General features: G+C 38.5%; 1 protein-coding gene across 17 annotated transcripts in view; it reads right to left on the bottom strand.

Moving 5' to 3' along the window:
- The window catches only part of ROBO2 (roundabout guidance receptor 2), a 663916-nt gene that overhangs the window by 53992 nt on the left and 582007 nt on the right, over positions 1–27917 (bottom strand). For 11 of the 17 annotated variants that reach the window (XM_090059886.1, XM_090059876.1, XM_090059819.1 and 8 more), the window contains 6 exons: positions 25459–25641; positions 15447–15489; positions 13786–13913; positions 8605–8886; positions 8140–8265; positions 4198–4354 (listed from right to left, as the gene is read on the bottom strand). In XM_090059886.1, the coding sequence (XP_089916012.1) occupies positions 4198–4354; positions 8140–8265; positions 8605–8886; positions 13786–13913; positions 15447–15489; positions 25459–25641 (919 nt within the window). The remainder of the gene's footprint in view (positions 1–4197; positions 4355–8139; positions 8266–8604; positions 8887–13785; positions 13914–15446; positions 15490–25458; positions 25642–27917) is intronic. The other 6 variants (XM_090059908.1, XM_090059849.1, XM_090059897.1 and 3 more) reach the window with 1 other exon arrangement.

Here is a 27917-nt window from a genome sequence, read left to right on the forward strand (position 1 = left end):
ATGTCCCTATGTTTTGCCTACCCTCAGCCATGTGGCTGGAGAAGCAAGCTAGGGAGGAACCTCCCATTTCCATAGAATGGGCTTTAAGCCCCAGAACCTCAGCAAGTACTAAACCATGCCAGAAGAACAGGTAACCCTGCAAATGGTTAAGGGAAATTGCTTTCATGGACCCAGATACATGGTGTTTTCCCTGCCAGGTAAGTATACCTAACACAAGAATAGATTGCTAGAACTCATCTGAATACAATACACATGAATACCCATTGTGCTCAGTCCCACTCAGCCTTGACACTTTTTAAGTCATGGTGAGCCACTTTTTAAGTCATGGTGAGCTGGTACACTGAATACATTTCAACTTCCTCTTCATTCTCACAGCTGAGCTCTGCCTTTCTTTCCCATTTTCAGGGATTGCTATTTCTTCACCAGCCTTAAATGCCTGGCAAACATCATCAAAAAGGGCCCCAAACACTTCACACAGAATTCCTCTTTCTCCCCCTGTCACATATGATTAGTGTGGCCCTGCCTTTCATGAGGTGGAACAAGACCAGTTTTCCCTGCACTTTAATCTGAATATAAAGTTTTGGAAGATCCCAAGACTCATGGCGAGAATACCTGGTTCCAGTCATGAAGGTGGGGGACTAATTAGCACATGGTTAGTTTGTGGGGGGTATCTGGAGTACACATACATATTGAGCAATGCTGCAGAGTGGTCATGATGGCTTGAAATGCTGTTGACTCTGCTGGGGGCCCAGAAAAATGAGTTATATGGTAAGTCATGAGCTTTTTGGCTTTCAGCTAGGTAACAAAGCATTGTTTAAAAGCAAGTTTATGAAGTACCTGCACTGAAACTTGCAGCAGTTTCAAAAAAGGTAGCATCAGCTCTGGATGAACTAAGTCTGTGGGTATCCATAGTACTTTGCTTATATGCTAATTACTATAGCATACTATGCTTAGGTGGGTATGTCTGTAGACTTTGAAATAAGTCTATTGTATTGTATTAAGACAATACAATAAATTGGAGCACATAGTGTGCCAGAGTTTATTGCTCCCAGGAGCCATGTTTGCATGTGTGCCTGGGACTGCAGCATGTTGAGTTGGGATGGAGCAGTCCCAACTGGCAGGAAGTCTGGGGGGTCAGCCTGCCAGCCTGGGGGTGCTCTGACCTGGTTCGACATGTTGTGGAGGGGATGACTGGGGCATGAGGGTGCTCCACTGCAGGACTAGCTCCTACAGTGGAATTAATCAGTTTACTGTGGCCTACTAAAGCCACATGTGTAGACAGTGAGATGTTTACTACGGAGCTAATTAGTCAGCTCCACTGTAAAGATCTCATGTAGACGTGTCCAGTGTTTTCAAATTTGTCCCTCACTTCCACATGCTCAAGGAGAGCAGGGTCTAAGGAGTAAGGAGGTAGGAAGTGGAAGGGGCTACAGGGGGAATAAATTGGAGGGGAGAGATGGCAAAGGGGCCACCTGACCCCCCTAAAATTATTTTCCCTGCTTTAACTGTAGGAGGGGGATAAATTCAAGGCAAACTGCCAATAATTAGATTCTATCTCCAAAAACTTGTAACAAATATATAAGTTTTCCATATACAGCATCTAATTTTGGAATGTTGTCTTATATTTGAGTAAAAATGGTACATCACAGAGGAATGAAAAGGAGGCATATGGAGGGTTGCATGGAGGTTTATGGAAGGAGGAGGTGGAGGTGGGGACCTGTTAGAAAAGCATACAGCCAAATGAAGAAACAGAAGGTCAACTGTAGAATAACAGTGGAATTGGAGAAAGATGGTCTTTTAAATATGTACATATGTTTTTTGAGAGCCATGTGAACTTACTGACAAATACATAGGTAGTACGTGGATTGGTAAGCAAAATGAAATGATGTACTAAGTAGAATTTAAAGCAAACCGTATCTCATGATCTTTGGGATGTTTCTATAAATAGTTCATGACCTAGCTTTTCAATATGATTCTAAAAAAGAATATAGGACAGGAAAGGATCTCCTGGGCTGTTTAACCCAATCTTCTGCTATCCCTAGCAACCACATCATAAACTACATTTCCATAAAGCTAGATTTGCTCCTTTCATAGCTCTGCTGACTTACAGTCTCCATACAAATTTGACCATAACCAGGGACAGATCTAGAGGTGTTGTAGCAGTGTGGACATACACTCGTTTCAGTCAATGATATCAATTAAGCAGCAGTGGGAGCTATTTTTAGGTCCCCAAATTGGGTAAAAATTCCTCCCCCCTCCATGCTCAGTGGCATGTCTCCCCATTCCCCATCTGCTGCTGTGCCTGGGGTCAGAAGACAGCTCCAAAGCCTCTCCCTTATGCTCCAGCTGGGCTTCATGGGGAGCTGGGTTCAGTGACAGGCAGTTTTCCCTTTTTTTTTTGCTTGGTTCCCCCCTACCAGCCCAGAAGCAGCCACAGGGGAAAGGAACCCACCCACTTATACCCCCATTAGTGTTGTCTGTGGCCGAGACTGACTCCACATATGATTTTAATTCAACAGAAGCATCTCTCCAGCCTCCCTTCAATTCTTTCAGTCACTTGGGGATTCTGGCAATGGCAGGTGGGGAAGAGTGGAGACTGGGAGGGGAGGGGGCATGCTGATGTATGTGTAGAGGAAAGGAAGGGAGAGAGAAGATGGTTACCTGATTGAGGGACTTAAAAAAAATGTCAGCTTCTCTGGTGTGGTCTGCCTGCCTCAGGAGGAAGCTGAAAATAGGGGATACAGCTACCCCTGCAGTACTTGTTGTTGCTCTCACATCTCTTTTACAAAATCCTGAATCAACCAGGACAATAACCATCTATTTTCCTACATTTATTAGTTTGATATTCTCCTTTTTCTCTAGAAGAAAAGTTTAAAACGTTACTAAAAATTCCAAAATTGGAATTGCCTGTTTTTTTTTTTCTCTTGGAAATAAGTGTTAATAACCCAGAAAGTATCAAGTATCAAGACACCTCAGACTATATCTCATGTTTCAGCTGTGCAGACTCCTCAATTTTTGTATTAGAAGAGCATCATCCCTTGGTTCTTTTCAGTATCTTCTGCATTATTGTCAGATGTCAAGAAACTAGAACAATCAAAGGGTGTGTTTATGCTGTGTCCCTGGTATTTTGCTGACTGAAGCATTTAAGAAGCATGTTTCTACTCCACATATTCCACATATACCAGAAATTACATGGTGAACCTTCTCCAGGGGTCCCTTCCACTGCCACACTTGAGATCCATATCTTGCAGGTTTGAAAGGGGTGGCAGGGAGTGCCCCCAGGGCACTTTGACAAGTTCATTTCCATGTTTGGCACATGCAGAGTCAAAACAGCTAGAACTCCTGGCAAATGTTACATTTGTTGCAAGTTAGATGTAGGTATCCCACAATAAATCATAACATGTGAATCAGTTTATTCCTGGAAAAAAATTATGGATCAACCACAAAGAAGTTGCTCATTGACACAGCAGCATTTCTGTAGTACAGGAATATCCTACAATTTCAATGTGTTGGAATTTATGATGTATCACACCATACTGGCATATAACATGCTTCCAGGGGTCTCAGTGGTAGTCTCTGAAGAAGCAGTACAGACATACCCATACCTGGTTTCTGCACCTTTGTTTACTTTGAGAAGTACTTTTTCCCGCAGATAACTCAAAGTACTTCAATGGAGCTACTTTAATGGCATGAGAAAGGGTGGCAGGACCACTCCAAACCCCCCTGGCAGAAATCACACTTAGGACATGATTGACCAGTTAATCATGCTCTTAAGTAAGTGATGCTGATACAGTGTTATCCTCTTTTCTATTTCTAGCCACTCTGAAGAGCATGATCATCATTTGTACAAGCAAACTCACTTACTTCAAGAAGACTTCCAGAATAAGTACAAGATACAGGATTAGGGTTAAGAAGTACTGCCAGTCTTGATTTGGAGAGGAGTCATGATGGCCTGGAAGAGCCACGTGTGGAGACACCCTGGGTAGGTAAGATCACTTTTCTCTATGCCTCTACCCAAGGGGCTCAGGGGAGTTTTGCCAAGGGCACAACTCAACCTAGGTTGAGAAGCACTGCAGGTTCACAAAGCACTAAGCAATATTATAACAAGGAATCCAATCTCTTGGGTTGTATGCTGTTTAAGACGAGGATGTTTTTATTCACAGTAAAACATTGTTAAAAGAGAAAAAAAGCTTTTACCCTGCTTCTTGCTGGTCAACCCCAGAGTGTTCTAGTTCTGTGCCTGGGAGGGGTTGCACTGGAGGGGGTGGGAGGGGGACGTTGGCCCAGTTCGAACCATTATTTTTCTGGGGTTTGGAAGCATTTTTATTTTTCTTCTTTTTCCCTCCTTTGCCACCTGAAAATGAAAAAAAAGTTTGATTGAAAAAAGTTGGCTATTTATATATCTTTGAAAGAATTCTGATTCCAGATGGCATACTCAAAAAAAAAGATGTATTTATATCTTAGCAGCATCACCATCAACGTATTAAAGTTGTTACAAGGTTATAAATAATAATAGGCTGGAACAGGAAAATATTCTGCATAATTGCTGAAAATTACTTCTTTTTAAAACATAAGCCCCACACAGCCTCATCACAATAGTGCATAAGCTGAATAAAGTAAAAACACACTTTGCTGTATCAAAAATATATATTTATTGATTTATTCATGTCTGCTCCAAGCCTCCATGCAATTCATTGTTAGAAAAAAATAATAGACCATAGCAAATTCTTTCAAATGTCAGATTTCAGTGTATTTATAATACCATTTTGCATAATCTCTTTCTGCGGGAAACAGAGAGGTTAAGGACACAACCTTCAACTTTGTCATTAGAGTCATTTTTTTTTCAGGCAGAATGACAAGCATAGTTGTCAAAACGAAAATGTAAAAGTAATTGCATTTTTCCTGAAATGGTATTAATAAGTTCAATTAAAAATCAGTACCAATAAGCTTTTCACAATGCCTTAGGACAGCATGATTCACAGGGTTCGCTTTGCAGAAAGCATTCTCTATCCTGTGAACTCAGTGGATAATGGGTAGTACAACTATTGCAACTGGAAGAGATGGGTGCAAACAAAACAATATATTTTATTTTTGCTTTCCCCCCTCCCTTTCTTCCTTTTACCTTTGCATTGTGAACCAAACAGGAATGCATTGCATTTGAAAGTTTGTCTTAGTCTATGCCTTTCATGCAGTTGGTCCAATAAAATATATCACCCACAAAAGTCTTTGCCTCTTGCATACCCTCTCATGTATTTGTTTTCAACTGTGGTGCCATAAGCTCCTTCCAGGGCTGCCATGATGGGGGTGGTATTGCAGCCAGGATGATATCCCCTGCGTGCCTCCTGCAGAGGCAAATCAGGAAGTAGCTGCAGCTAGAGCCCACACTCTTCCTGCAGCCCTTCTCAGTCTGACCTCATATGTTTCTCCTGAACACAGAGATGCAATGGGCAGGTGGGACTGTCCCATACTTCTCTGATTCAGGGAGGAGTATGTGGAGTTGGGCTGGGAAGTCCTGCAGGAAGAGCTTGGGCTCCAGTCATGGTCCCTCACATTGCCCATCTGCAGCATTATGACTGAGCTATGCAGCAGCTGTTTGTACTGGTCCTCCAGGAGGAGGCAGACTGGGCTGGAGCAGCCCTTTACACTGATCAGGAGCGGAGTCGGGATGGGCTGAATGGACATCCCTTTTTCAGTGTGCATTTGTCAGAAGTGATATTTCTCTGGTCTTTTGGGTGAGCATTGTCAGAAGCACTGCAGAGGAAAATTATAGTTCTTATGCATCTGGGAGAGAAACAAAATTTGTCGGTGCTTTGATTAACCCAACCAGAAGTTGGATCAGAAGTAGTACTCTAAAATTCTCTTTGACATATCACCAGTTACGTGTTATTCCTAAACCTGGAACCATCTGCGGATGGTGCAGGGGTTAAACACTATTTCAGTGTCAGTTTGACAATGGAGATGAAATATTGTTGTAATGGGGGAGTGCTTCAGGGAACAGGCAACAGCATCCTTCATGGATATTAATAATGCAATGGACACACATTATTTTTCCCTTATTAGCAGAACTGAGGACAAGCTCTAACCTCAGGCAAGAAGGCGGCATCCACTGACCACTGACAACTAAGACGTATGTTTTTGCACCTTTTTGGATATTTCCAGTTCACTAGAATTAGCTAGCTTTGCTCATGCAAGGCAAGTTCTGACCTGTGTCTAATGCCGTACCGTGAGCCTAAATCCACCTGGGAAACTAGGTATTACAGAAGCTGTGAGATCCTGAGGAAAACTCAGAAGGTTCAACTGGAACAATTAAGTCAAGGTGATTCCAATATTAAATCGGTACAAATGTTCACTTGGGTTGTGAAAGAAATTAAGAGCCTAATTATTCGCATCTTAATTTTTTCCTTGATACTAACTGGACCAACTCAAATAAGCTCATATTTGAGATACAGCATCTTCTACAGATAAGACCTCATTCTAAAAGGACAATATAATTCATCCTGATCTACCTAGTCTCATGCTGAACTGAACATGCAGGTATGACATACCAGTCAAAAAAGAATCAAACATTAGTCCAGGAATGATATGCATCTTTTTCCAACAAAAAAGTCATTAATACTGATACTTTTCCCACAACTTTAGAATCATAGAATTATAGAAAATGAGGTTTGGAAGGGACCTCAGGAGGTCATCTAGTCCAACTCCCTGCTCAAAGCAGGACTATCCTCAGCTAAAACATTCCTCTACCCAAGGTTTTGTCAAGCCAGGCCTTAAAAATCACCAAGAATGGAAAATCCAATTCCTCTCTAAGTAGAAGAAAACTTTGGTTTGGATTAACTGGCATTTTCAATTACAGAAAAAAAACCCAACAAAACATTACATCGTAATGCATTTAAAAGCTCAGTATTACCCTCTGATAACTGGCAATTTCAGGCATGTAGTAGAACAAACCAATTTTCCTAAAATACATCTCAATAGACATCACATATCAGAAGCAAGCACCTGAAGTACCTTACAACTTTAACTTCCAGTTCTCTCCTAGACATCACTATAAATTTATTTCTCCAGCTCACTAGAATAAGTTAATATTACTCATGTGAGATTGGTAAACAGTTTGGCTATTTGAATAATAGGGCAATCGTTATAGCCTCTGATCTCAGCATTTATTCTGACTAGAAATTAAAGTTGACATAGAGAAGCCATTTCTGAAGTTGATTTGTATTGTTATGGTTGTTCCAATTTATAACAGGAATTCAAAGGCTGCAGTTAAAATATGTATCTGTAATTAAATTCCCTGTATTTCTATTCTGTTCTGCTTACATGCAATACCGTATTCACTAACTGCAGCCGCTGGTTTTGTTCTTACTTTAAAAATGGCATAATTTTACATAAAATAACAAAGCCAAACTGTTAGATTTATTAAATAGAACTTTCTTATTTATTGCCTTAACGACAAGGAACAATTAAATGTATTACATTTGTTTTTGTCCAATGAAAATATGTTGTGTTTCCAATATAGCATGCAGCACACACATTCAGTTTACATTATGTTTGTACACAGGATTGTGGCACAATTTTCGAGATTGTGGACTCTACCATTTTAGGTGACTTGTTCGATACGGAATAGGAGTTGGGAATGGATAATGATTCAACAAACATTAACCACTCAGAAGGCTCTACTGGGGAGGTCTGGACTGAATGAGCTGGTAACAAATTTAACATTGTATGAGATGGGTGAAAATGTTATAAGATTTCTCATTAAACTGAAGAGTACTGGGAACAGAGGCAGAAAAGCTTTCTCTATTATTTCTAAATGGCTCTTCTCACTATTCTAGATAAATAAGACAATGTACAAGAAGCAAGGTTTAAGAAGAAAAGGTTTTCTTTAAAAGAAACCTTGCCTCTCATACATTTCCTGTACCATGACGGGTTCAAGACCATTCTAATCCTAAATCAGATCGCAACATTTCTTATAAAGACTTTTTCAGAAGAGACTACAATTACATATTCACTCAAGTTTAAATGGGCAGACACGGAAATGCTGGAGGTACTCTCTCTTTTGTGACGACAATTAGGAATAAATACATAACAAGCTGCTGGCAAACACAAATTTGTCCTTTCACGAACTGTAATGAAACCAACCTGAGAGGCTGCCACTTCTTTCTGAGCTGTTGTGAGAGCTGGTAGTGCTGAAATCCTGTGACTGGTTGTGTGGCATTCTATTAGACAATCCCTCAGCCAATCGGTAGTCAGGGATGTAAAGTAAGGCTAAGGGTTAAAGGGCAAAGGTCATAGTGGCATCATGTGATTAGTTTATAGCATAAGCACATGCATAACGTGCAGTTAGCAAGTCAAAAGCAGATGTGGCTGGACTGTGAAAAATGTTTTGCCTAGCCTCTCCTAATGGAAATACAGATGGGCTGGTGACTACCAAAGACAAGAAGGACTAAAAGCACAGAACCATTTATTTTGTGATGGTGTAAGACAAAGTATGCATGCAAGATGCATAGTATTAGTTAAGGTAAATGTGAAGAGTGAATCACAAACTATGATTTTCTAATTCATGCACAAACAACAGAGGCCCAGGAAAATAAGAGCTGGAATCACCATTGTTGCCTTTGCTTTGGTCCGGCAGAGAGTAACCAAATCCCATGAGGTCATTCTTTTGCTGAATTGAACTCTTCCATTGGGGATCAGGTAAATCGACTGCCAGCTCATGGATGCTGTTGGAGTGCAGTATCTGGGTGGTGGCATATGGCGTAGCCTGTGTTATTTGGCTGGAACTGTTGTAACTTGTTTTGGTGGTAAAGTCAATGCTGCTGTAAATGGCTCCATCAGAAAGCATAGTGGCAGTTTTATCTCCTTGGCCTGGCACCGGTGGCAGCACATCTGTGTGAACACAGGGGAATGAAACAAATCAGTGATGCACAGGAAGCCTGAAAGTATCAAGGTTTAAGATGAAAAATAAATGTGTCATTCTGCACGTTTGCATTTCAGCTGAGACAGGGTCCATGAGCCAATGAAGGGAAGATGATGTACAGCCATCGCCAAGCTATCAGCATCTGTGACAGGCCTACCCCTTGTCCTTCACGTCTCACTGCCTAAAACCATCTTTTTTTCCATACCTTCAACTGTGAAAGTGAAGTTTGGAATATTTCTCTACTGAAGAATGTTTTCAATTGTTCATTCTATGTCAGAACCAATGAAACTGTCTGGGCTTCAGGGTAATGATGAAAGGAATGAATCTACAAATCACAGAGGAAACTCTCTCTCTGAAAATATGTAGCAAACTACTGAATGGATGCCAAGGCCCTCAAACTAATCCTTTTTGGGACACCAATTGCATTTTCCTTAAGTTTTGTACATGGGTTTATCTGACTTGGTTCTAAAACATAAAAAAGACATTTCTTCCTGACAATATAGGAAAACTGACATGAATAAGTCATTTCAGAATGTGATAAGATTTCAGCTACTCTGAAGAGATTTATGTGATCAATCAATTGAAATAATACAACCTTGGAAGTGCAGAATAACTCAGTTCAAAAAGCAAAGCATACTGAAATGTAACCATAGACAAAATACAGTGCATTAAACAAATACCTGCTCCTTTTTCCATCTGTTCCACCTGTTACATATTACAGATTTATCATTTCAATCATCTAGATTTGAAGTGTCTCTCCTTCATAAAATTCATAGTAAGAGTTGTTGTTAGAAATTTACATTTAAAAGTAAGCTCACTGAAATTTGACGAAGTGCCTTAAAGTGACTGCTACAAGGGTAAATGGAGCAATGCAGCTCATCTGATCATTGTGATACTCTCATACAGACAAATATTAAAGGGGCTATATTTCTAGTACAGTTTAGATCAGAAAAGTGATACTCAAAAAACTTGCTAGCAGATACAACTTCTATTTTATAACATTGTCAGCTATTACACATGGGCTCTATCAGGTCTAAATTACAATTATGATCAACACTCCTATATTCAGAAAATTCAGCTCTGAAGTTTTGGTTTAACCTGTTGTACAATGCCGGGATAGCATATACCTGAGAATCAATGTGGAAGGATGTCCTTAAGGTTAAGGTAATGACTTGGGTTCAGTTCTAGGTTCTGCCATAGACTCACTGAACAAGTCACTTAAGCAATTTGTGTCTCAGTTCCTCAGCAATGCAAGTACAATGATTCATTCTTCTTTCTCTCACTTTTTTCTCTGTGTTTACTCTACTGATTGTGGGGAATATTTCTTACTATATGCCCTTAGCACATGGCCCTGACGTTGGTTGAAACTTCTTGGAATGCATTTATCATCATCAACAATAACACTTCTGTATTCAATTTAAAATATTCATACTCACAAATTCAGGAGTGTTCTGAAATAGAGACTGTTGCACTTGCTACTTTTGACTGGTGTTAGCTGTCTAGTAATATATCTGGTGGCTGGACTTAAAATCACATATTTAAAATGGCTAAATTATCTTCACATTTGCATGAAGAATAACTACATAGAAAATGGAGGTATAGCTAATGGAAGGCAAAAAACTGAATCTGGAAAACAGAACATTGTCCTTCAAAATCAGGCCATTACTATTGACTTGCCTCTAATCTAATATACTCAACAGTAGCCAGTTTACAACTATAAAGATGCCTTTCCTAACTCCTAGCCATGGAAATAGAGCATAAACTGTGAATCAAACTGTGTCATAACTTTCTTCTATATCATCAATTCTAAAGATTCTGCCTTGTCATATATCGTTTCATGCAGGCATAATGGATTACAACTTAGTAAATATTATTTTTCCTGGTGCACAAAAAATAAGAGGGTCCAGCTCAGTTTACCCTGCAGGCTGACAGGAGTAAAAAGCACTAAAATATACTCGTCTCCATGACTCCATGTACCCAGAGCTGATTTCTGTTAAATGAGGTGCTGCCACATTATATAGCCATTTTACCACAAGCTTGATAATGTAAAAGTCATTGTGCACACCTTCCTGGCACTCAGAAGCTGTGAGTTTGTCTCACTAGTACTTATCTATCTTCCCCCCCGAATATTAGGAATTTTCAATAAAACCGTATATAATTAATTTATTTTAATTTTATTAAAAAAAAAATCTATCTATCTATCTAATAAATGAACCACTACATAACTACCTATTGACAAAGTAATTATACATTAAAAATCAATCTTGTCCCAGGAGTCACTCCACAACACCACAAAGCGTGGGTCAAAACCTGAACTATGAGATGAATTTTCCCTCATGTGCTACAGTCAACAAGAGCAGCCTGCTTGTTTAAGGGGGAAGCCATATTTTACACTGAAGGTTTCTCCACAACCAATCCTAATCTGCTTTACAGCCATTTCTGTGGTTGTATCCAAGTTATGGCAGGTTTTCTGAGCAGCCCTGCAGGGCTACAGCACAGTATGATCTCTCCCTGAATCCCCAATTCCAGCATGTCCTTCTCATCCAATTCCTCACCCTTGCACAACTGGTATGGCATACCTTATAGGGGTATTCTCAGAAGGCAGCCTTTCCTCAAGCCCTATTCAAGAGAAATACTCCCCTGGCCTCATATAAGACGTCTGTGCCTTTTTACCACGTATAAAATGGTTCTAGTATTAAAACAAGGGACTGAGAGCAGAAGCATCCCATCTCACTTGTGAAAATGCGGCACGGGAAACCATGATCTCCAAAATAGTCAGGGCATAAATGTAACCTAGATTGTTAAAGACTACAAATAGCATTTCATTGCTGAAATTCAAAGAAGAAATATTCTGCATCTTCAATGAATCTGATTCTGCCTCAGCAACAGAAAGCTAAAAGCTTTGAAGCCTGCTTCCAAGCCTGGAGCTTATAGAGCCAAATGCTATGAGAAATAAATTGTATTTATTTTGTACTATGTGAACTAATAAAAAAAAGATGTGGAAATACTAAAGAATCATATTTTGGAAGAGCTGTGCTCTAAATATTATCTAAAGACTTGCTTTCTTCATCACATCATTTTGGTAAGACAAGCACATTAACTTCTTTGAAGACAGTTTTGCCCAGATGACTCTGTCTAGGAACCAAATGAAAAGTGTTAATGTAATTTGAAACCAAGGTATAGTCATATCAGAACAAGGTTTAAACTGCAAGCAAAGTGTTATGAATGAAAATAAGGAGTGTTCCTCCAATTTTTACAGTTTAAAATTATATTTATTCCGTTCAAAGGTAAGGTGTTCTTCCCCGTTCAACGTGGAGGGGGGACCTTCTCTTAGAATCATGTATCTAATGAAAAGACAGTAGCTGCAGTCAAAAGAGTGGCAGAAATCTACTGGGTGAGGCTGGGGCAGTGAAGGCCTGGTGTGGAGGCACATGGTAGTGCAGGACCTGGTATAAAAGAAAGGCAACCAGTGAAGAGGCATCAGTATGGAGGCTTAAGATGGCACTGGACACAGGGCAGCATAGGACTCAGTGCACAGGCATAGGGAAGCATGGGAATCAGCACAGCGGCTCCCAGCATCATGGCATGTGGTGGGGGCAAATGGTAGTGGGAAACGAGGTGGTGGGGGAGGAAGAGAGTGGCAGGGAAGGCAAGGTATACATGAGGTAAGAGGTGAGGGTCAGCCTGCCTTTCCCCTCCCCACTTGCCTCCCCACTGCCTGTCCTCCCCCACCATTGTTTTCCCAGCTGTACTGACCCTCCAATAATTAGATTCTATGCATGGAAAATTAAAACAAATTTATAGCTTTCTTTGTATAAAAATTAATTATTGGGGGATTATCTTAAATTGAACATCATCTTGGATTCAGATAATTACGGTAATTCTTATTGGCTTATTACTTCGATAGCTTTAAATTTCAGTGCATTTGTTTTTACTTGCGTTTTCCCTTGTATTGTATGAAAATGGCCTGAAGTCTGTTTGGTGGATCTCTGCCACTCATCCCTCAACTTCTAAAAAATGTTTAAGTTACAATTCCAGTTCTACACTGAAAGACATTATGGAAAACTTATAGGATTATGACACCCCAAAACCCAAAGAAAGGACACTTCAATAATTGAAAGGGAATTTGATTATCATTAAGACTGTTTAAAACTATTTAGCATTGGTTTTGAAACACTAATTTAAGTGATACCTGTGCTATAGAAACTAATAATAGTGATAAAAAATTTTACAGAGTGAGGGAACAAGAGACTAAGAGCAACATTTTCCAGGTAGGGACTTGTGAGCTTGGATTTCAAACAGAGAATTTTGGACCTTCTTTTTTGGAAGGGTAGAGCACCCACAATTTCATTTGAAATTGTGCATGTGCTAAGCACCTACCAAAATTAGGTCTAAGCTATCTGAAGGGAAGTGCCCAAAGGTTATTCAGTCAAAGGAAAATTCAAAGCAATATTAAGTAACTCAGATGGCAACACTTCCAAAGGCAGGAGATTTTAGAAATCAAGCTCCCGACTCCAAATGCTATCCTCTGACCTGTAGAACACCACCATGCTGTCCTGGTTTATCTATGAATGATCCAACAATATGAATAGGCCAGACATGAGAACTAGGAAATATTGAGCTGACATGCTGATAAACCGAAGACTACTACTAATTAACAGATTGCCATACTTAACTGTATTGTACTAGACCGCAATTCAGTAATTTTACAGCAGTGCTAAATTGCTAAGACACTTTGCTGAGGGGGGAAAAATGCACTACACCCACATAGAAAAGAGAACCTAAATAAAAAAAAAAAAATTGAGAGAGAGCATAATACAGTAAAACCTATTCCTCATGACACTGTGACCTTATAAAGTAAAACCCACCTCCACGACCAAAATTCCCAAGATCATTAGGTCCACTGGTGCTGTTATTTACTGGAAGACTGGTGGCAGGCCAAGAGTCTGCAAGCCACGGATAGCTGGGATCGCTTGCATTCAACAGACCTGGCCGACTGAAGCAGGATACAACAAAAGGAAAAAAAAATTAAATTATGTTTGTGAGACAACTCTGGATATGATAGTGATTGAAAGACCATATCACTTTTCTCCTGCCACTGTGTGCAACAAACAGTTGAGGAGACTTTAATTTATTTCAAATTAAAATTGTACAGGCTTTCATGATTTAAAGACCTTCAGCAGTTAATTAAGGCTATATACAAATCAACTTTGTCAGTGAAAATGGGACTAGGCATCAGTTGTGATTCTGCCAGAATCCAAATGAATACTGTTGTCTGTCTGAAACAGGGAGTAGGCAGAACCATCACAAAGGATCCTAAACTAGGGTTGAATGATAAATTGCCACCTCAAGGGAACAATCACTCAAATTGACTGCTCTATATCAGCCATTTCCAGGACTTTGGGCTACTATTTCTTCACTCCTTGCATCCCAAATGTATGTCTGTCATTTACAGGGTGGCAACTCTTTTTCTTTGAGGACTCTCGTATGGCTTAATGGGAAATGGGCTTGAGTGGGATTAATGGAAAGTTCATGGCGGTATGTTTATCTTCAGCTATAACATGCTTTTACCCTTTTGTGATTTTAGACTTGGAGAGCAATCCTGAAAGCTGGAAATCCTAAAAAAAGGAAGCAAGTTTTGGCTGTAAGACACTGCATGCTCCCCAAATAAAGGGTAAATATGGCTGTATTCTGAAATTTAGCTGGAGCAATGTGGACAGTTTATTTTCAAGTTTAGCGAGGAAAACAAATAGCGTAAAGTGAAAAAAAAAAGTTCTGAAGCTTTTCCAGATTATTAGCACACTTAAGAAGAAGGAGCAACATTTATAATCATTGTACTTCTTCCTGATAGGCCCCTTCTGGTACAATCCCTAAGAGAAACATGGGTTTCCATGGAAACAACAATAAGAAGATCCAGCAGTTTCCTTGCCACATCCACTAGCTCTCATTAGGCCTAATCTCTTTTTGCTAAAATATTGATTAAATGGGAGATTGGAAGTTATTACCAGAGCCTAATTACAATCTCCATATTGGCAAAGAGAAAATAGATGAGGATATATGAGTCTGCTATCAGCTTTTATCAATTTCGATTGAGTAGCCAAAGTTGTGGAATCCAGTCCTATCAATCTACAACCTATTCATCATCCATGAATCATTTATTTTGTGATCGATTATGTGTAATTGTTCACTCACAGCAATTTAGTGAGAGCCAATAAGGAGTCTTAAACAACAGCAACTTCATTTGCTAATGTCTAATTAATGCAATAAACATCCTGGTAACAAATGAACACATTCCTTGTGATATTTACTACTAATTTCTTCCTGGGCATCTGGGAGAGATGAAACATCTGGACTTGATTCCTCTATAGTGCACAACAGATAGATCATTAAACCTTGTACTAAGCCATTTAATTCCTTCTAGAATTGTCAATCTTATAAACGATCGTTTATCCTTTACCTACAGAAATTTCAAGTTCCTTATCAAAAAACAAAATAGGATGAAAACAGATCTTTTTACCAACAACCGTACCTTCCATTGCTCATTAGTCCTCCATCCCCTCTTTGAAAAGTAACTGATTTAAAAAAAAGAACAAGAGACAGGAAAATCAATTATTAATATTTTAAAATAATATTAAGATTTTTCAGCACCTGAAACCAAGGTTCTCGGAATTACCACACAATATAAAATGGCAGTTACAAGAAAAAGGAGCGTACCCAGGATTGTCAATTCACTGAACACATTGACTTAAATCAATGTGTCCTTTTGCCATCGCACCTAACTAGAGAGCCCTGAATTTACCATAGGCCCCTTGACATGGCTTTATATTGTAAGACTATGCCATGCTGTGAAGCTCTGCTTTCCTGGCATGCTTTTGCTTCAGTACATAATGACAATGAACCAGGATGTTAACACCAGTATCATAATGCACTAGTATGTAATCACACAAATATTGTGTCCCACAGGATAAATAAAAATACATGACAGCCCTAATTGAGCTAAGGGGGAGAAAAACAAGTATAAAACCTACATTGTTTCTCTCACACATACGGAAAACAGCATACACACAGACATTCATACACATCAGCGTTACTGGAAATAAAACTTTTTAGTTTTTATCAAAGGCATGCTATAAAGCACGCACATTCCATTAATGGATACTTAACAAAAAGTGCCTGCCCCATCATATTCATGGGTTTATATATCAGGGCATTGTAGGTGTTCCACATTATTAATTTATCCATATACTAGTACCCAACTCAGATACTCACCAAATAAGTACTAAGTAAAGCTGTCAGATTGTGGACCATCACTAGGTATTATTGGTCAAGGCCAACAAACTGTCATGGTCCTTTAATGGCAACAATCTGTGAATTGCTTTTAGGGATTGTTCCAATAATCCTGCCCAAGATACTAGACAATTGGATTTTTAAATATCTTTGACTGATAATATTCACTTCTTAAAATGTAGGCTGAAATTTCAAGGATGGAAAGAAGCCTTTGTGGTCATCTTAATTAAAAATATCCGCTAAACTGTCAGTTCGAATAATCTTGCAACGGACATCTTCATCGATAAATACACAACCAGGAAAGTATTTACAAAGTTCTCCAAATGTTACCCAAATGAACATAGAAATATAAGCTTGAGCTTTAACCAGCTGTCATACTCTGATTTCAAGGTGAAAATACTATGATTACTACCTCCCCCACCCACACCTCGTACCAATAGACATGAATCTGCATATCAGTGGCATGCTGGTGTTATCTCATATTTTGCCACTTTATCAATTCTCCAAGTAGCTTCACGATACACATTTAACAACAATGGTGACAAAACTGACCCCTCTGGGATCCCATACGGAAAGGCCCTTGGGTTTGATGATTAATTACCTATCACCACAGAATGGACAAATGTTAACGTTGGAAAGCCATGATAGTTATATTGATAGTAAATGGTTTAATACCTGTATTTGGAAAAGAGTTAAATAGCTAATGAAAAGAACATCAGAAAGAAGGTATAGGAAGTATTAAATAAATCCTGCATAGAAAAATGTAACACATTAAAAACCAACTGTAGCTAATTAGCTTAGACGTGATGGTACTTTCCAGTTGTGTTACTTTTTAATAGGCTATTGAACATGTCTATCACTCTTTGCTAAAAGTGAGTAAGCTAATGCTAAAGTGCTGTGCTTATTTTTTGTGACGATGCAAATAAATGGGTGCTGACTGGCTATGTTTCAAAACATACTGCTCATCAATAAGTTACTAAAAGTTAATTTAGATGCTCTTTCACCACTACATCCCTTCCCCATCCCCCTTTTCAGATGTTCTGTCTCTGTTAAAGCACCTAATTATAGTGCTGAAAAGAAGCAAAACCAGAAGCAGTCTCTAATACATTCAAATAAACTGTAAAACCTGGACTTACTATTTTAGGGTGTTTCTAGGATAACACATTTCATACTGGAAATGTAGGTCAAACACAAAAGCAGGTCCTTTGTCTAGGCTACAGACTTATTAACTATTTTAAAATGTGTGTGGGTGTGGGTGTGGGTGTGTGTGTGACAGAGAGAGAGAGAGAGCGAGAGATGCAGAGAGAGTCTAAATACTGATTCATCAGTACAGGGAGTCATTAGTACTTAAAAGATTTATATCCATAGGGCTCTGCTTTGTGTTTAACCTAAAACTGAGGTGTAAAATGCAGAAGGCATATATGTTAACAACATCCATAAGAGGTATTTTAGCTACAGAGCAATGAGGTATGTAGGATATTGCCTGGCATGCTAGGGAAAGCTATTATGAAAAGGTTTTTACATCTTTCATAATAGTTACATGTAGTCTTACATCTTATTATCATATATAGTTACATCCCTTTTGTAAAGTTACTGCCATTCTCCACAAGCTGGCTTCAGTGTGTCAATTTGCAGAAAAGACATGGTGCAAGTGTTTGGCCCTCATTTGTGATTTCTAGCAACACTGGCAGTAGTATTCCTGTACAAGTCTTACTTCATATAATCATTCTGTGACCCTCTAATAAAATCCTGCGTTTTTATGAGGCAAATGTCTTTGTATGGGCTTAAAGGAAGAAACCCATCAAGTAGGAACAGTTCCTGAAGTGACTGGGCCTTGCATGTGCAAATGATATAGAGGAAAGGTACTTGTTGTCACCACTTTATATACCAGACTTAAATCTTAAACAAGAAACAAAGGGGAAAATACTGTAACCACAATGGCCATTTTAAAAGGCTCTTCCTGAACAACAAAACTGTTTAGTACAAAGTTGGATGTCCTTCCTGAAACCCATGACTGGTGGGTCACAAAAAGCATGTTATATTTCCAACTCCCTCCATAGAAGGGGTTACCTGGGACTGGCAAGGGAAGGTTCCTTTCTTTTGCTATCAATATTGCGAAGGAAAAGCCAGCTAAAGGCACAAAAGACATGTTTAGGCTGCCAACATAAGCACTATGTTTATCACTCCTACCATATGTTTTGTCAGCATTTTTGCCTGCAGTTTGATTTCAGCAATTACAAAACAAGTCTGAATGCTGAAAAGGAGCATATTTAATGCAGTACAGACTTGTATATGTCAATGTAAAATAAAATGCACAGGCAAGCTTGTTTTAGGCAAGCTGTCTCCATTTCAAATAGATGCTGAACAATTTTGAGGGGCAACATTGGAGGAGGAAAAGGAGTATCCCCCTATTACTGACCCACCCATCTCTCATGCTTTTTATCATTGGGAAAGCATGAAAGCTCTTTCAGCATTTTCTGCATCTGATATATGTCTTAGAAAGGTTCAAGACTAGCATTAGAAGCAGGGAAGAGATTGACTTTCAAAAGAAGATGAAAAAAAAAAGTGGGGGGGAGAGATTTCTAAGACATGCTTGCCACTACTGCAGGGACTGCAAAAATGCAGAGCATAATGTAAAAATCATTTAGAATGCATAAAGTATAAGGAAATTATGTGGTATATATTTATATGAGGAAGAGTGTAGGTTAAAGAGCTTTTGCATATTTTAAAAAATATATAAGGAAGTACCTATGCTATTTACTAATATTATCTGACAAGGTTAAACCTAATCTTCATGCCTGCTAGAACTGGAAAAATACGAATATATAGTAAGTTGACATTTTGAGGCAAGAAAGCTTTAGAGAGCTTTCTGTGTGCCTATCTCTAGTAGGCCACATTTTCCTGCCACAAATGAAAACTTTAATGTTGCCAGCCAAGCCTCATTCTTTTTTTCTGATAAGCTGTTCCTCAAATATGAATGTAGATTAATCCTCTTTTAATAAGCATTAACTCAGAACAGATAATCAGTGTATAAAAATTCCATCAAATCGCCTGCCTGCGACGATTCTGTCAAATTATTTATCCTCATCTAACAGTTTTAGGACTTGTGCATAAAATGTTTAGCATTCCATAATTTTCTATCTATTTTTAATTTGTTTATATTTACTCAGTTTCATAAAATCTTTAATCCCCAAGGGCACTAGTCACTAAATAAGCTTACCTACTCATAAGTGAAAATACACATTTACCTTCCTTGCATGACTGATAGTCTCAGCACTCTTGAAAACACCTGAGCATTGAAGTGAGCTTTTACTGGCACACCAATGAGCTTGAGGGCATATGAAAGATAAAATGGAAATATGGAGTTCCTTCTGTTTCCACACATGGGCTCTGTATATTTAATATACAAACCCTGGGTAGAAACATGAAGGGACAGTTACAACCATCTCTACTAAAAAAAAAAAATATTAATCTGTTCCATAGTTCTAATGGTTAGGGGTGAAAGAACTTGCAAATTATACTAGAAGAAGGGGATAGCTGCAATGTAATACCCATTCCATCCACAATGCAAAAACCTCTGGAATGTGTTGGTATCTGGCAATCTGACTAGAGGGTAAAAAAGAAAAACAGAAAATCAGCATGCAACAATGCGATAGCTGCTTTAGCTCTTATAGAAGATGTCAGTGGCTCACAAGAATATAAGGCTAAATTATTCTCTAAGATCTGTGGTGTCCTGTAAATTGCTAAAAGATGGGACAATTATACATTGTGGTGCTGGCAGATAGTTTCTTCGTGGCAGGGTTTGCTTTGCAGTTTTTCAGCCATCTTTTCAACAATCGATATTTAATCCACTGTTTCCATTAATTATACTACTGCTTACCAGATAACAGAGTCACTCATTTGACTTCTTTGGAAAAAGTTCTGGCTTTGAGTGCTGTAAATCAGAGATTCAATTCCTGATGATAATTCATGATGGGACGACATTGTAAGCGGTGGCTTGTGAGCCAGCAGATATATACTAAATAGCTAGTTCAGCTATTGGGGTAAATATTTAGCTTTTACAGTGTTATATTTTTTTCCTTATTTGTTAGAACTTGAACAACTATGCGCTTCCTAGGAAATGTTCGCAAATCCAAAAGGTTCCATGAATTTAAGCACAACAGATCATTTGTCCCCAACACAAATAGCTATTATCAGCATGCTACTTGCTAGTCCTCTGCATAAAATGTTTCAGTTGTCCAATTATCCAACAGAAGCAATACCATTTAGCTGGTTAATTAAACAAAGCAAATGGCAAAACAATCATAGTGAACACTTCATGAATAACCCAAAATTGGAAAGTTATAAGACCAAATATTTAGCAAATGCTTACACATCATGAACATAAATATATTTTTTTAAAGTAACAATTTCAAAGTAATGGAAATGGAGCTGTCAGAAGAACAGAGATCTTCATAAAAAAGAAAAAAAAAGAAAAATGATCAATCATTTTTCTCATCAAAACATTCCAATCAGCTTTGTCTGTGAAGTTAAGGAAAGACATGAATTCATCACAAATATGCCTAATGAACAATTTGACCAGCTCTATTAGGTGTTTAGACCTTCAGATTCTTTATATCCCTAAAGGAAGTACTGAAAATAGACGTTTGATCTGAGCAAAAGTTCACCAATGAAAAATGTTAGGTCAAATTCACCTGTAACGTAACATTTCTGAAATTCACCTCTGAAGAAATTCAATGGATTTACACTGGATCCAAAGGAGATCCTTACTCCTATGCTGTTAGTCAAAAATGTAGACAATTTAATATGGAAGGAATAAGATACAGTCTAATACCTCTTCAGATCTGTACCAAAAAGGGAATTCAGTTAAATGAAAACGTAAGCAAAATTTGCTACCAACTGCAAAATGATATATGAGACTCTGTGCCTAGAAATAAGTAAGTACAATACGCGTATCTGGCAAAATATTATTTTGCTAATTGAGACTGCTTCAACCTTTCAGCCAGATTTTGTTCTCCAGTATAAACTGACTTTTCTGGAGTAAAGTTAAGTTACTGACATAAAGGACTGTGTAACTCAAGTTTAGAGCATTTAAAGCTTTATCTTCCAGTTAAATGAGAAGGATATTTCAGGCTTTGATCACTTCATGTCAAGCTGTGCCACAGCTAATCCTTGTATGAACAAGCATGCCAACAATCTCAGTTTGGCCAAGGCATTCATGAGTTTTCAATATCTCTCCACAGAGACAGCTCTTTTGAACAATGTTGTGCTAGTAGGTGGTACCACCTCATCCTGCTTCTCTACACAATGTGCTAAACTGAGTTGCACTGAACACCATTTTAGAAGTGTCTCACATGCGGACAGAGCTGGAGAGAAGTGGCTAGCAGGTGGGGAAGGCTCCACTGAACAGCAGGGAAAGAAGCTGTCAACACAGTGAGGGAAGAGAGAAAGCATCGAGCATAATGAGAAGAAGGGGGAAAAAGGAAGAAGCTGAAGCACCTCTCATTCTGCATTAAAATGGGACTGAGTGGGATGTACTAGTACTACAGGAAGATGATAGCAAATGATGGGCAAGAGATGGTGGACATCATATGGAAAAGAGGGGACTGGCATAGACTGTTTAGAGGTGAGCCCTCTGAAGAGAGCAATGATGACAACAACGAGGACAATGATGATGATAGAGAAGACGATGAATGATGAGTGAAAGGAGAGGGCAAACAGGTGGGGGAGTTTAGAAGAGGGGGAAGGAGGGGGGAGGGGGAGGGCAGTTGAGGTAGTCCTGTGCATAACTGTGGTGGTTAAAGGTGACAGTGATGGATGCACGGACACACGGGAATGCAGGTCTGCAGTGTGGTTTTGTAAGAGAATAAAAATGGTGAAACAGTAAAGGTGTGTTTTGAACTGACCACATCAGTCACAAGATATGATGGTAGAGGTATAGTTTGATATAGATATAGATATATATATAGGTATATATATAAAGCAGCTTTTATATCTATATAAAGCAGTTTATATATATATATATATATATATAAAAAAACTCAGTTTTTTATATATACATATACATATATATAAATATATATATATATTAGAAAAAGCTGCTTTTATATACGTGTGTGTGTGTGTGTATATAAAATAAACATAAATGCTGCTTAAAGTGTGTTCATGGACTGTTTCCACAAAATGGTAAAATACATCACTTCTGGATGAACCGAGTGTATAGGTACTCATGGTAATTTACCTATGTGCAAATTACTACAGATATGTTTATTGCAAAGTTACTGTTTTCAGATTTTCCCCTTACATCCATGTGCTTGTGGAGAGTAGCATCTGACAGTAAAGGGGGCAGAAGCAGCTGCGGGGGGAGAAGTTGAGTGTGACAAAGGGCAAAGGGGATACCTGATCTACCAGATTTTTTTTTCTCTGCTGTAGAAGTACAATGGGGAAAAATTCAAGACAAACCTCCAATAATTAGATTCTGAAAATGATAAGATATTTATAAATTTTCCATATATAGAACCTAATTATTGGGGGGGTCTCATCTTATGTTTAGGGTTCTCTCATATTTGCGTAAATACAGAATTAATTGTATGTACTCTCTTGACCATACGTATATTGGCCAAACTTCACAAATCTTTAATCATACTGACTATAATGGTTTACTGTATGTTATACTGACAGCTCTGATTGAACAAGAGGGAAAAAAAAGGCAAACACTTCAATTAAAAAAAAAGACTAAGATACTTTAAACATCTCCTTAGGATGAGTATGCAGGTCTGGGTTATCACAAGCTATACTTATCATAAGTGCATATTTGAAAACCCAAGCAAAGGCAGATCCATGCACAGCAGAGAATGGAACCTTGCATAAGTTCTGCTTCTCAGGTCAGAGGTGGAGGCCTTGAGATATTTACAAATTCAATGCAAAGAGCCCAAGGAACAAAATTTAGCCCTTGGCACCCAATACTTGCCTAAGATTATTATGCTAGATTGAGTATTACCCTACAAATTACCTTCTAAAACAGCACAGTTTAGAAGGGTTGGGTAAGTAAGAAATATGCAGAATTATAATGAAAAGGGTAATTGTGATAGATTGCAGCCTTCCCCTGGAATCACTAGCAAAGTCAATACCATATTTATTCCAACAAATAAGCAGAAGGAGCATTTCTCCTTGTACTTGTTTTAATTCTGCATACTCTCAGTGATAATAAACACTTAAATAAAATAACTAATGGTTGCACTGATATGTTGGTGAGGTAAGAGACAGACTAATGGACAGTACCTGCAGGGGTGAAGGTGAAGGACTGAACTGCAAAACAAGAAAGCAAACACACAGTGAGTTACAGAGCCTGTTAACAAGCACTAATTACAGGGCAGGAGGTTCCTTTGGAATTCACTCCTCTGTGGGTTAAATCATATATGCAGAGCATTACAACTGAGCTTTAAGCACTAGCCAGCCAGCAGCCAATGGGTTGAAGAAAGGTGACTAGTGAATTCTGACAATAGTGTTTGATGGAAGTTAGTTTGGGTGAACATGCCAGCTCTCCTTTATAACTGTTAGCATAAACTCTTCCACATAGTCTCTTATGAGATTTCATTAAGAGCATACAGCATTTCAATGAGAATTCTGTCACAGTGCAACGTTCATACAATATGTAGATGCAGCAAACATCATGAAAGAAGAATGGACAACAATTTTTTGCAGTCATTTAGAGCTGTGTATTTAAAGGCCCTGCTCATGACAACTTATATACAGGACTAATAATTCCTTTCATGAAAAAAGAGTAGGTTTAGTAACTATTTCATTTGAAGAATATGAAAGGGTATGACAGTTCTGTTAGAGGAAAAAGTCTGCTAAATTTTTGCTTTGTTATTATAGCTAAATATAGAAGGTGATATAACTTTCTTAAGATGAATGACGACACTTTGATGTGTGTGTGTATATGCTTATGCACACAAACACCCACCCATAAGCATAGGTATATATACACATGTGTGCAGGTGCATGTGTGCATGCTTGCATGTGTATAAAACACTCTCCCCCTCTTATACTTGTGTGCATAAATTAACAAAATATCTTGGAGAACAGAAATTATCCTCATTATTAATTAAAAGGGAAGAAAGAGCACCATGTGCAAATAGCATTGCCTATTAATAATGTAGCTTCACCACATGGTCCCTAGGCTCTTGCTGCATAACTCATAATCAACAGGATTTGGGTGTTAAGTTTAGCATGGCATAATAATATCTTCAGTAAATATGATTCAGTGGCATATAGTGCAAACCTGACTCAAATTGTATAGGGTGAATACTGTGCTAAAATCAATGAATGTATTATACATTTTCTCTTTGTGTAAAATTTGCTACAAAGTTGGGAGTAGTAAAAGAGGGCAGCAACGTGAATAGATTCCTATGTAGTTCTATACTATTTATCTGTCTTTTTGACTGTTCAGCAATCCACAGGAAACCTGAGATATCTCAGTAGGGTTTCAGTCCTCGCAAAGCTTCGAATAAGGAGGCCTTCCCTTTCCCAAACTTGGTTCTCATAAGCAATATTGTAAGAAGAGAAACAACTCTGAGTAAAATGTCATGCGTATAGTGCACCACGCTGTAAAAACAGCCCCCTCGACTACTTTCTGGCTTGTTTATCAGTAAATTACTCCTAAACTCCCACTGTCTCTAGATAGTCATGCCAGTGGGTAGGGGGCACGGAGCCAAGGCTCAGCTCATTCCAGTGATCACTTTCCACCTACCAGCTCCAATGGGGAGTAAGCATACTGTTTGTTTTCTTTACTTCTATTTGCTTGAACCCAAGGTCTGGGGATGACATGGAAGTACAGGAGAAAGGGATTTCATGCTACCTCTCTTCCTTTCCCTTGGAGGTGGGTAATGGGGTCTAATGTCATCATCAGGCTAAAAACTGAAATGAGTAACTCAGAAGGCAGGGTCTTTTGCAACAAGAATTGGGCGTGTGGTAGTTATTCCTCATTTGTTCCTTCACTATGCTAGATGTGCTGGAGATGCCAACATAAAAGTTGTCTTATGATAATGATGAAATGCAGTTCAAATATGGTTGAGAGCAGTGCATTTCAAGCTTCTCATACACTGGCATTTTTACAGCCTACAGCATTCATCCATTCCATCCTTTATGTAAAAACAGCATTGTAACTGTTATTGTATTTAATCTGAACTGAAACCACGTGTGTTTTTATGATGGAACCTGAGGAGTTGGTAATGAACAGTGACTGTGCTTACCGGCATAATTACTGAGCCCCTTTCTCTTCTTTCTTCGCCAATACAGCCAGATACTGAAACCCATCAGAATCACCCAGCACGCACCACCAATGCCAGCTATAAAGGCAGGCTGTTTGACAACGTCAGTGATTTGCTCAGTTATGCTGTTGTTATTTTCAGTGATGACAACTTCGTTACGGCCTCCTGCACAAAGGAACATCAATATAACCATATTTATAAGGTACAGTGTCATATTTATTAGGTACAGTGTAGAGAAACAAGGAATCAAGGGATCAGATATTTCAAGTGAAAAAGAAAAACAGCAATGTGATTTAAAAGAATGTTACATGGTAGGAGTCAGTGGGTAGGTCTGCAGGATATTCAAACACAGATCTGAAGGCAACACTCCTAGCAAGAGAAACTATGCTCCACTGCAGGTTTTCAAACATATATGGGAAGACAGCCACTATTCCACTGTCTCCACTAAGCTAATAGGTGGTACCTCACAGTCTTCTCTTCCCTTTATTTGTACCATTTTCCCTGTATTTATGCAAAAGGAATGGCAGAATGAGAGAAGAGTTGCTACCAAACAAAGTACCTCCCCCAAGACTTCATTGGATTATTTAATAGATGACTTTTCAAAGTGAAATGTCTAAATGTACTACAGATACAAAATTTCTACGTCAATGGACACTTCCCAAATGCTTTAAATGCCTGCCAGTTTTATCACTTCACTATTTTTCTGCAAGTACTAGATTTTTCAAAAACCCCCCCCAAATAAACAAACAAAAACCCCTATGAGATTTTGTTTTTAATAATGGCAAGCTAGGTTATTTACAAAAAGTATTTTTCAAAAAATGGATTATTCCTTTTAATAGATCATAGCAAAAAGGCATACAGAACTCATCCAGGACAATCTGATAGAAAATGGTGCCATAATCAATCTCACAACTTTCTAAAGACAGGCTTTTATAATGGAAACCTTTAGATAGCCTAAAACGTAGGTGACCCTCCACGCTTTACTTATATTACGCATTAGGAAGTAAACATTAAATCCTGATTTAGCTTAATAATCATGAAATGTGTGAAAGCCACAAAACCCATGTGCAGCATGAATGCAGAATGTCTATTACTTCAGAGATATCTGACTTCCTACAGGTATCCAATTTTCTTTTTTCTGATTCTAATTCAACTAGATATTCTAGCTTGATAGCACAGACTCAATCTAAATTGCTGTCTGTAGATATGAAGTATGAAGTTCCTGGGCTGCCAAATACTGTGAATTCCCAACTGTTAAAGTAACTCTCTCCAAATATGGCACCTTGCCCATACTGAGCTGCATGATGTCAAAAATTCAGAAGTCATAAAAATATCATGTGATTATCAGATTTAAAAAACTGTTAAAAAAGAATGGTGTGACAGTTGTACATATTCGATAGAATAGATCTGAATATGCTTTTTTAAAAACGATGACAAAATGATCCATCCCTAAATTTTACAGTGCTTGTATGTTTTGGCCCATTCTTTCAAAACAATGAAGCGCTATCAAATGTCTGAGTTCACATAGAGGAGAGGAATGTGGTGCTGTGAACATTATATTACAAAATGCTAATTAAGGGACTGTACCATATACCTAGGAAGTAGAACTTATGTGGCAATAAACAATTACATGGTTATTTGGGGGCAAATTGCTAAAAAAAACAGTGTAGCAATATGCCTTGCTGTGAAAAAATATGTACTCTATAATTCAGTTAAATTTACTGCTCACTTCTTGGAACAAAACTGGTGCTGTGTCAGCATACTGGCTCGAGTCTAAGTTAAATAAGGTCATTAACTCCAGTAGATACATGACAGAAAAGACCAAGGGTCCAATTCTTACTTCTGTTAAATAATCTTTATACCACTGTGTATAGCTACATACAGAGAACCAAACTGAAGGGAGAATCATACTATGAGAACATGACCTCACTTTATTTATCTCACTGACCATGCTGTAACTTTCCCCATGCACTTATGCCGATGACAGCTTGGACTCTGGCTGCTTAGACACATGGGGGGGTGTGGAAAAACCCAGTGCTTTACTTTCCTCTTGGAGCATCCCCGCACCAAGTGCAGCATGTGCCCAAAAGAGGCATTGCGTCGGTTTGATCCGATTTGCCTAATGTTTATAGAGATGGCGCACTTCAGCAGGGCTTTTTGGTGCAACAAAAGGCCCCACTGAAACATGCCATCTTTACAGATGGTGAGCGAGCCAGGTCAAAACTGACGCAATGCCTCTTTTGGTAAAGCACTGTTTTCTTTTGTTTTTTTTCACATCTGTCAGCAGCCTAAAGTAAGTAGGGCACTTTTAGGCCTTCCACTGTCCTGAGACTTTGGGTCAAACCACTAATTAAAAAATATGATGTAATATACTATGTTGCTAAGGCTAGAGACACAAGTTACACATAAACTGGTTTAAGTGATCAGAAACTGGTTTAAAT

The sequence above is a fragment of the Crocodylus siamensis genome, chromosome 1, assembly GCF_052110815.1.
Source record: "Crocodylus siamensis isolate JL-2025a chromosome 1, ASM5211081v1, whole genome shotgun sequence".
Classification (NCBI taxonomy): domain Eukaryota; kingdom Metazoa; phylum Chordata; order Crocodylia; family Crocodylidae; genus Crocodylus; species Crocodylus siamensis.